The sequence below is a fragment of the Acipenser ruthenus genome, chromosome 49 (genome assembly GCF_902713425.1).
Source record: "Acipenser ruthenus chromosome 49, fAciRut3.2 maternal haplotype, whole genome shotgun sequence".
Classification (NCBI taxonomy): Eukaryota; Metazoa; Chordata; class Actinopteri; order Acipenseriformes; family Acipenseridae; genus Acipenser; species Acipenser ruthenus.
Window position 1 is genome coordinate 6,870,199 of NC_081237.1, and position 10,149 is coordinate 6,880,347.

At 38.6% G+C, this 10,149-nt stretch overlaps 1 protein-coding gene across 2 annotated transcripts; it reads right to left on the minus strand.

The window, feature by feature from the left end:
• Positions 1-1,727: 1,727 nt before the first annotated feature.
• Positions 1,728-5,779, minus strand: LOC117962991 (calcyphosin-like protein). Of its 2 annotated transcripts, none has more exons than XM_059014898.1 (6): positions 5,660-5,779; positions 4,589-4,749; positions 3,996-4,173; positions 3,279-3,488; positions 2,641-2,754; positions 1,728-2,085 (listed from the first exon to the last, which is right to left on the minus strand). In XM_059014898.1, exons 2-5 carry the CDS (start codon positions 4,723-4,725, stop codon positions 2,653-2,655), a joined length of 627 nt encoding a protein of 208 aa, XP_058870881.1. In that variant the 5' UTR covers positions 4,726-4,749; positions 5,660-5,779; the 3' UTR covers positions 1,728-2,085; positions 2,641-2,652. The 2 variants fall into 2 exon arrangements, with proteins under 2 accessions (XP_058870881.1, XP_058870882.1); XM_059014899.1 differs by lacking the exon at positions 1,728-2,085 and adding an exon at positions 2,276-2,532.
• Positions 5,780-10,149: the final 4,370 nt, after the last annotated feature.

Sequence of the window (10,149 nt, forward strand, 5' to 3'; positions counted from 1 at the left end):
AGCTGAATTGATAATCTGTTGTCTTACTCCAAAATCGGTTTGCTTAGTTAAAAAAAAAAAGATTTCACCTGTTATCCAGTCAAGTTTAGCAGCCCTTTTAACTTTGTGTGTGTCCCGTTCCGCCCCCCCCCCAGTTGGATTAGTAAACTATATACTGTTCTATAGTAGTGTGCTCTTCCTCCTCCTCCTCTTGTACTGCAGGAAGCCTTGGAATTGGAAATATGTGTTAAAAAAACAAACAAACGTCAAGTGTGATATATTGTTTGAAACTATAAAAAGCCCAATTAATATGTATATTCTTGAACAGCGCAGCGCCTTGTCAAAAATGTATCTCCCGTTCTTTTTTATTATTATTTTTTTTTTATAATTTTACATTTTTGTATTTTTCACTGCATTTTTGCGCTGGAGTTTTAGTGGTTCGTTTTCCCATACTGCTAAGTAGCAAAATGCATAAGAGCACTTGAGCAGTCGCAGGGTTCACAGATGAAGGTATGACCTTTCTCGCCTTGTCCTGGGCATGTTCGTTCGGCGCTTCTGTCATGGATTTGGATGTGAAGTAAAAAAATATATATATAATTCAAATACCAAACTGGGATAGTGTTACGATGACCAAATAGCTAATTTAGGATCGCAGTATCATATATATGTATATGCTCTGTTTTACTGGGCTTTCCTAAACCTAGCCCGAGTGAGGAGTAGCATCTGTGTGTTTGGATGGGAGGGGAGGTGGGCTGCTGACCTGCTTACCATCCAGTGTTCTAGCAGGGTGGGACCAAAGTGTAACGAGGGGAAAAGTGATGCAGGTGGTCACACAGCAAGCGACTTGTGGCTGACATGGGGTTCAACACCAGGATCAAATGGTTAGAAGCTCATTGCAGTTACCTAGCAGGTTGTAACGTGAATTCTGTGCAATTGCAGTACTACCAGCTTTATAACACATTTCTGGGTTCGTCGGGGTGAATATAACACAATAATAAAATCTGGTTACCTGTGACTGAATACTTTTTTTTTCTGTTTCATGCTCTTTTTGTTTCTTTTTTTTTTGTTTTCTTCTAATGTCTAATTTTCCCGAAAGATCGATTTGGGATTATGATAAAAATTTCTGTCTTCTTTTTAGGAAAGGCAACATTTTAAAGTAATTTCAGTTCACATATTTCAAGGCATTTGTACAAGTGTAATTCAGACTAGATCTGTTTTGGGGGGGGGGGGGAGTAGGGATAAGGAGTATGTCATTGCAATGCATTTTGAGCCCTGTCTAGCTGGATCAAGGTGGAGCCTGGAAGAGCTAAAGACCTGTTAATTTCTGCTTTCAGCTTTAGTACAAAAACAAAAAGAAATATATAATAAAAATAATTTGAAAAGAAAAAAGGAAGTGAAAAATATCACTTGTGTTTCAAGAAGGTTGATGTAAGATTTGTCATATCAAATGTATCTGAGAATTACATTAAAACTTTAACAGAAAGCATTACTGGTGGTTTGCATTTGTATGAAAATGAACCTGGCCACTCGTTTTACAGAATGACGGAGCGCAATCTTCTTCAGCACCACTGTTTCTTCAGATGTGTGTTTGTGTGTCATTTAAATTTCTTTATTATTATTATTAGCTGCAAAGCCTCTTACTATTCACCACAAAGTTGTTGCTTCGTGCCTCTTAAGTTGCAGGTTTCTTATCCAACAAGAAGAAAAATATATTGGAAATGTTCAGAGGGTCTGTGCTTCTGAAGACACAAAAAAAACAAGGTCTTCTCTCGCATGCTTTAACATTTTATTTTTACATTTCATTAATCGCCTGTGTTGACACGTCAGTTATATCTAGTCTAAACAAACAAATACTGATCATGAGTGCAGTCACTCCATAACATACTCTTCAGTATTCCCAGCAGGTGGCGCAATTGGACAAAAGGAGAACAAATGGTTATGAGTAACATTGCTTAAAATAATACAATAAATACTGCAGATGAGTTGGGGGTGGTTGTTTTTCACCCTAGTCTCCAGCTGTTTTTCATGATCAGAAAAAAAATAGGCGTCACTGTCCACCAAGGCACTAACTCCTGAATAGTAATTAAAAAACTCATCCTTTGACACCTAGAAAAGAAACAACAGAAAATAAAATGTGTACATTTAAACCATCTCAAAAGATTTATTTCTGTCTTTAGACTCAACTTTCCTGTATGCAATTATGCTTGTTTTTTATGTGTGTGTGTATGTATGTATATATATATATATATATATATATATATATATATATATATATATATATATATATATATATATATATTAGATTCTGCTATCTCAATGCACACAGATAGGAACATGTTCTGCTAGACGTTTTCTGAAATTAATCCCTGTAAAAACAAAGCAAGAAAGAGAAAGGAGGTGGTGGAAAGAAGATGCAAGTATTTCAGATTTCAGATCCAGCCAAGGACTGTCATCATCAAACGTCATTTTGATCTAGCGGGTGTGTGAAATGAGTTTTGGTGTCCTCAGACCAATTTCTTGTGAACAGTTGTGCACGTTGCAAAAACCAGCAATCTAAAATTTGGCTAAATAAGGAAAAATAAAAAAAACACGTGGGTTCATCTGCCACTCCGAAAGAGGAGGTTATTTCTGTAAAGAAGAAAGCAAACTTGCTTGCATTACCCTGTCAGCTGCCTACAGCTTCCATGCATTTCTCATCATCACTACAAAGTAGGCGTCACTGTCGATGGAGGCGCTCACTCCGCTGTAGTAATTTATAAACTCCTCCAATGTAACCTGCAGGCAGAGACAAGCTGAGTCACTTAAAAAAAGAAATAAGGGAGACCTACTATTGAGGTGATATGGACCAATCGGATGGATTCACATTAAGCTGTTTTTACTAGGGGGGAGACTACGAGAAATGATTAAAATTGCAATTAAATGCTGCAAAAGAATCAAAGTTGATTCGATTGTTTTGGCACAGTGGACTTCTGTTAGGAATTGCGGATCTTTCTGTCTGGTACATGAGAATAAGAAACATTGTGAAGCTTTGTGCTTCAAGGCAAATTAGGTGACCATTGCAGCGTTTCCTTTGCTTTCTCTGTTAGGAATCAGTACTGTCACACAAAGAAGCACCTGTAATTTCAATGAAAACATTCCTGCACATAGCTAAAGAATTATATACAATTTGGCACTGAAAACAAATGGTGAGCAACTTGTGCACAAAACATGGGACACTATGGGAAGCGATAGCAGCTGCAAAGAACGTGCATGGGGCAAAGCAAATTTGCAGTTAGGACTTTCCACAGACAATTTGCTACCTTCCCATCTTTGTCGTAAGGCGAATCAAAGTTGTCGAGGAAGGCTCTGAAGACCTGGTCCTCGCTCCACTCTCCGTTCCTGTATTTCGGATGGTGTTTGACGTTGTAAACGTTCTGCAGGTCTTCAATCGTCACGACGCCGTCCCCGGTCTTATCCAGCTTCCGAAACGCCTCCGAGATGACCTGCTTCCTGGCGTTGGACATGGGAGGCTGCATCGCAAAACATGCAGTGTGATATCAGAGCCACACAAGGACAATTAACACGTTCCTTTTGTTCAGCACAAAATGCTGCTCAGTAAGACATACCTGATTGAAAATGGGATACAAAGCCGGCCGTTCATGATTTAAAGATTAAAGTGATAATAAATGCCTGTGCAAAGCTCCATTCAAATTCAGGGGGTATAGGCTGAAGTACAATGACGTTATTAACCCATTAAGTGCCATTATCCTCATTAGAGGACAGGCAACTTTGTAATTTATTAGAGCATTTTTAACTGGCATCTACCTGTTATTAAAATGTTCTCTTTAAATATTGTTATAACTTACTCTAATTGTGCTAACCACAAAAGTCTAAATGTAATGTATCAAATTACATAAATACAGCTTGTGTTGTGATTTTTTCAAAGAAAAATGTATTTGGTACTTAATGTTTTACTCATATCCCAAAGAACTTAATGGAGGGTGGTTCCCAAAGGCTTGTCAAAGTGTTTCACCCACCCTGAGAGCTGTGAGAAACTCGTCGAAGTCGATCGTTCCCCCCCCATCCTGATCCAGGAGGCTGAAGATTTTCAAGGCTTCCTCCTTCTCAACCGCCACGCCAAAGTCGTTCAGCCCTTTCTGAAACTCTTTGAAATCCAGCGTTTTGCTTTCATCGTCGTCCATGATGCGGAACATCCTGGAACACAATCCCAAGTTTCGACAAAAAGAAAAAAAAAGTTTAGTGGAGTTTCCACAGAGCGCCTCTACAGACTCTCCATAGAGCTGTCTCATTTCCCTATGGAAGTGCTCCGTAGAGATTCTATCGATTTTTGTTATGGAATTCTAGAATAGAATTTCTACAGAAGGATAGCCACTGCACTGTTCTGTAGTCGTGGATCATTGCTATTATAAAAAATGCATTCATAGTTTGTTATGGCAGGAGTTCTATTTCTGGCTGTAGCTTCAACTTTCCTGTACATATACAAAGTCATCATTTATTTATTACACGTAAAGAAGTTTTTTTTATATATATATATATATATATATATATATATAATATTTCTTTCTTTCTCTTAAATTAAGCACAGAGTAATGGATTCAGAGTTGCTTGCCTTCCCAATCCCTTGATGCCGGAGGAGCCCCTGGCGAGACACTGGAGCCTCAGCTTCTCAATGGGATCTGTGCACTGCGACAGCTCCTGCTTGACTTTCATTGCCATCTCGGTATCATGCCTCACTGTCCCTGCCATGACTACAATCTGCAATGCAACAGGCTGCAAAGGAAGCAGAAGCAATGTAGCATATACTCTGTACCAGGCAGTGTTACCATTCAAAGCAGCAGGACAGGTAGGTGTGACTCAGGGTTGACTCTGCTGCATAGCAGACCTGGAGCACTTAGCTGCTGTGTAACTCTTAATGCAAAATATCAGTGTCCATCTTGTGAACGCACCCTATGAAACAGTACTTTGCCAGCCTGTGAAGCATATTGTGTTTACAATCCAGCCTCAAAGTCCAACATGTGTATTAGAACTCATTTTGGAAGACCGTGTTTGAATTTAGGTAAGGTAGTTCAAGATTAGTCCTAATCAGGGTCAGTGAAACCAGCCGAATTTGTTGCCTGCAATGCAAAACAACTTGGGAATTACTGAGTTAAACAGTGCGTACTTCAACACAAGACGAGGCAAGTGTGCTTGTTTAATATGGGACTGAACGCACTAAGTAAGCAATGATGTAACAGCCAGTGTGTACATGGAAGGTATTACTCCATAGCAACTCAGTCGACAGTTTAACATTGTGAATGACTCACCACACGCTTGCCTTGTTTGTTTTAACTTTGCCCTCCGTCTGTCGCCTCCCCGCGTTTATTTATTGAAAAAAAAAACCCTTTCTTTTTAGAACACAAGTGACTATTATTCACAGTAGGCCTATACCGGTTATTCTCTATTTTTTAAACACATGTTGTACTGCGTGTGCGTGCGTGCGTGTGTGCGTGTGTGTGTATATATATATATATATATATATATATATATATATATATATATATATATATATATATATATATATATATATACACACAGAGTACAAAATGTGTTAAAAATTATTATTTTATTTACTGTAGGCTAATTTCTCTCTAAGGCTTCGTTTGACCAGAAGTTCAGTATAACGTATTGCAATTGCATTTACCTGAGATGTAGTCCAGGGAATGGTCCGCTTGACTCTGTTGCATCTGTCACTTTGTGGTTGCTTCCTACCTGTAGGATGTTACCGTTTAGTTGCCCTAGCAACACTGACGCCGTTGCGTTTCCTGCACTGCAATAAAGCAGACTGGTGTCGTTCGTTGTTGTATTTCTCACTTGAAGAAGAGGCCTTTCTGGTCTAAACAGTTAGTGTATTTACATGCATATCCAGCTGATCTTATTAAACGTATCACAAAAAAAAAAAAAACCTTTACTCGTCTTACCCTATTGGAAAGAATTTCCATAGTCATTCCTGTTTTGAACAAGAGGTACGGCCAAAAGTTTTGCATTACCTAGAATTTTAAGATTGAGATACTATTTAAAAAAAAAAAAAAAATCTCCGAACATAATTTAGATCTTTTATTTTACAAGTCAGTTTTAAATTATTAAATGTAGCGCTTGAGTCAATAACACTTTCCTACCAGCAGATGGGGCTATTACTTCAGTGTGTAAACGAGAAGGTGTTTATATATATATATATATATATATATATATATATATATATATATATATATATATATATATATATATATATATATATATATATATATATATATAGAACTGAAGGTCTTACATTACAATTAGCGAACGTGCACATAACATGCAGTTAAAAACGCCCTGGCAGACCCAGCTAATGGGTCGCAGCCCTGGACCACCTTCAGAGATCCAGCAGTCCAGTTGACTCACCTCATTGGTACCTTCCTGATCCTCATGGAAAGAGAGGAGGGAACAGATGATTTAAATCCGTACGCTCCGGAACGCCGGGCTTCAGTGCGTTTGTCTGTGTGTTCACTCTATTTCTACATCTCTCAAGGGTGCGTTTGTAAACACATTTGGTTACAATCAAAATGAACAAATCCATCTGCAAAAAAAAAAAAAAAAAAAAAAAAAACTGTGGTCTAACCGCCTCAACTTAACAGGCTTTTCTGTGACGCCGACGTGTTAAAGTACTGTAAGTAGAAGCGAATTGAACCCGTCGTTTGTAGATCAGCATCTTCAGCTTGTATTGAATGTATTTATTTATTTTGCTTTGGAATCTGTTTATTTTGCTAACTCTTAAACAACTGCTGATTAAAAGAAATCCACAGGATTATGTTGCAACATGTGAACAAAAACTTAGCCGTCGTGACTTTTCTCGTAAATGTGAAGAGACAGACCAATATTTTACAAAGCTTCAAATGCAAGTTGCATTGCAATAGCAGTTTCTGCAATGCACATTGGAAAGAATGAGGTTGAGATACAAGCTGCTATATACAAAAGTGGCGCCGATACACACATACTGCACTCTCTGTTCCACATTGTCCACGGATACATTGTGTATAGACTCCGAATTAACAAGGCTTTCGCCTTCCCCACCTTTGGCAATAACTGCTAATTAGAACAACATGTGTCTGTCAACGGCCAGTTTTCCAGCACTAACTATTATTCATCATGTATTTGCGCCTGGTCAAAGGCTATCACCCTTGAACAGCGTTTTAATGGGATATGGCTTTCATTTCAGGTTCGAGGAATGGCCCAAGAGTTTTATCCCACACACTCTCAAAGAAAAGGCTTCCTGCCTTGGTGTTCTTTTAGATCCTTTGGGGTTCTAAAGGGCTTTGTCTGGAACCCTGATTGGTCAAGGTTCTATAAAGAACCATTCCGATTCAGAACAGAGAGCCAGACACAGCTTCTCAATGCAATCAGCCTGGGGTTCCATATGCGAAGCATTGCAACACTGGCGACTCCCACAGCAAGTCACAAATTTTCTATTGTAAAATATGATATTCTGAATTAGTTTCCATGTCTAACATGACCTTTGATGACATAACTTAATTTCAGTGGAGATACTGTACAGCAGTAGACAGAAAAGACACAGATAGAAAGTTTTATTACTCAATGAAACTACACTAATGGACAGGCTAGCGAACAAGTATGTTATAAACTCTAGTCAATGTAAGCCATACTGTATTCTCAGTCCATACCAAACCATTAATGAGATGCCTCTTCGGGATCACATGACTGCCCTGCTTTCCTGTTACCTGCCTGTGCGCTGGACTGATGACAGACAGGACCTCCACCGCACAGGAAACAACTGTTAGCCTTTCCCAGGTGAGTCTGATTTATGGGTTTAAGGATCCAAAGTAGAAACACATTCACCCATTTGGTCCAATTTGACTGTGTCCGAAGAAACGTGTGAGTTTATTTTATGGAACTGATGAGATCAAATAAACATTACCTTGAGCGTGACAGGTAGATAGTTAGGTGGTAATTGCATGAAAGCCAGCCCCACTAATGGTCTGATATATTAGACGGGTAATAAAAACAGGTTGTATAAAATAAACAGAAATAATGAATTGCGGGTGTGAAAGAACTCACAGTAACAGTGGTGGATTTGCACCAATGATTGATTGGACCTTACTGGCTTCTAATCCTGGTAATCAGTCCTGGAGCGTTTATTGGTGCTTATCTGTTACAACACTGCGGTGAACTGAAGCGTTTTGTGTGTGTGTGTTTTGGAGGCTAATTTCATCTGCTTTTCTCAGAGCCACATATAACCATAAAACTAATTTATCAAAATGTGTTTTCATGTCTGATCTATAACTTTTGCTATGTCAAAAAATCTATAGATTTTTTTTTCTAAAATATTATAATGTTTGCTATGTCAGAAATCTATCAAATTATTATTATTATTATTATTTTAAACCTGTAGGATAACATTTTAATTATGGTGCCACTATCGTTATAGAGGCTTTTGGTACCAAAATAACACCTGCGACGCAGATGCTTTTGGGGTGTTTTGTGCAGTGTTAGCATACCTGCACATAGTTATCATAATTGCTGTTTATTCTATACTCTTTAGAAGACGCTATAAGGATAGCACTGCCATAATTAAAGTTTAATCACAGTGTTATGACAGCTAAAACTACCTTAGGGAGTTTTAAACAAAACTGCGCACCTCTCTCACAAGCTGGTCTGACTCCTACTCTTCCAGGATGGGAACTATGGCAGAATGGCTGGCAGAGGCAAATACTGCAGCAGTTTGAAAATTAAACACAGGAAATTAGGTTATTTGAGAGCACACTATTGCGTACTGGCCCTCGGGCTCTATTTACACTCGCGCTTGGGCAAACGCCACCTGTCTGAGCGGAGGTTTACGAGGGAAGCAATGCATGACGTGAAGGATGCCAGACTTAATCAGGGATGATGCAGCGTTTACAATAGCCGTGCACGTTAACCTGAACCGCATGCATGTTAACCCCATCTGCACTCCGGTCATCCCTCTGACCCTGCCTGAGAGGCAGCTCTCCAACAGGTTAAAGAGTGACCATTTAGAGGCCGTTCGGCTTTTTACACCACTTCTTTACCCACGTTGCTGATTTGTAGTTCATTAAAGTCATTTTCTATTAGAGATGCTACTTCAGTCAATGTTTTTAAGTCAAGATTAAAGATTTACTTTTATAGTTTAGCCTTTTTAATCCGACTTACAAATATAATCGTTTTCATCTATTTTGTTTGCTTGTTTTAATAATTTTAATCATTCTTATAGATTTCCTGTTGTTTTCTTCAATAGTTTTTTTTAATTATTATTATTATTATTATTATTATTTCTTTTTGATAATGCATACTGTTTTAACAGACATGTAAAGCACTGTGCAATACTGTGGTATGAAGGCGCTGTATAAATAAAATAATTTGAAATTGAAATTAAGGTAGGAAAATGTGACCTTCAGTTCTCCGTTGCAATTGGAAATACAATACAAGTTAAATAAACGCAAAAATAACTTTGGTCAACCTCACGGAGGGTCTAGAACTGTGAAGGGATAAAGAACGAGAAATAGAAATCAGTGATCTGTGTTTACATCTTCAGATTCATTTCATGTTGCCCAAAGGCTGTTTCTGTCCAGCAGCTCTTAGATCTGTTTTAATAAAACCCAGAGAAAGTCTAAATATTTATGTGTTGTTTAATACCGTAAGGGGGATACCTTTGAAACGTGAGGATCTTGTGATGACTTTAATTCGGGGTCCAGTTGCAACCCCTCAGTGGCTCATCAGTGGGGCTCGGTGTTAGTGTGTGGAATCTGGAGCAGCATCAGAGAACGGCAGTCATGGACTCCAGTGAAACTGCCAGCTGTAATGAGATCAATTAGGATGAGGTGCCAAAATGGGGATGTTATCCTATACAGCACGGGCTAACAGACAATGAGAGACAAGGGAGCCCAAATTCACAGTTTCCTATCTGATATGTTGGAGAAAAGAGTTATTAGACATATTATTATTTGTTTATTTAGCAGACGCCTTTATCCAAGTGGACTTACAGAGACTAGGGTGTCTGAACTATGCATCAGCTGCAGAGTTACTTACAACAACGTCTCAACCGAAAGGAGGTTAAGTGACTTGCTCAGGTTAAGTGACTTGCTCATTAACCACTGGACCACACTGCCTCCTCATACTGTC

Excerpts from the sequence above, each read along its gene's own strand:
- LOC117962991 (XM_059014898.1), bottom strand. The coding sequence starts at position 4,725 with ATGGCAGGGACAGTGAGGCATGATACCGAGATGGCAATGAAAGTCAAG. Across the intron at positions 4,174-4,588 it reads GGCATCAAGGGATTGGGAAG|GATGTTCCGCATCATGGACG; the intron begins GCAAGCAACTCT and ends ATTGTGTTCCAG. Across the intron at positions 2,755-3,278 it reads CTTACGACAAAGATGGGAAG|GTTACATTGGAGGAGTTTAT; the intron begins GTAGCAAATTGT and ends CTCTGCCTGCAG.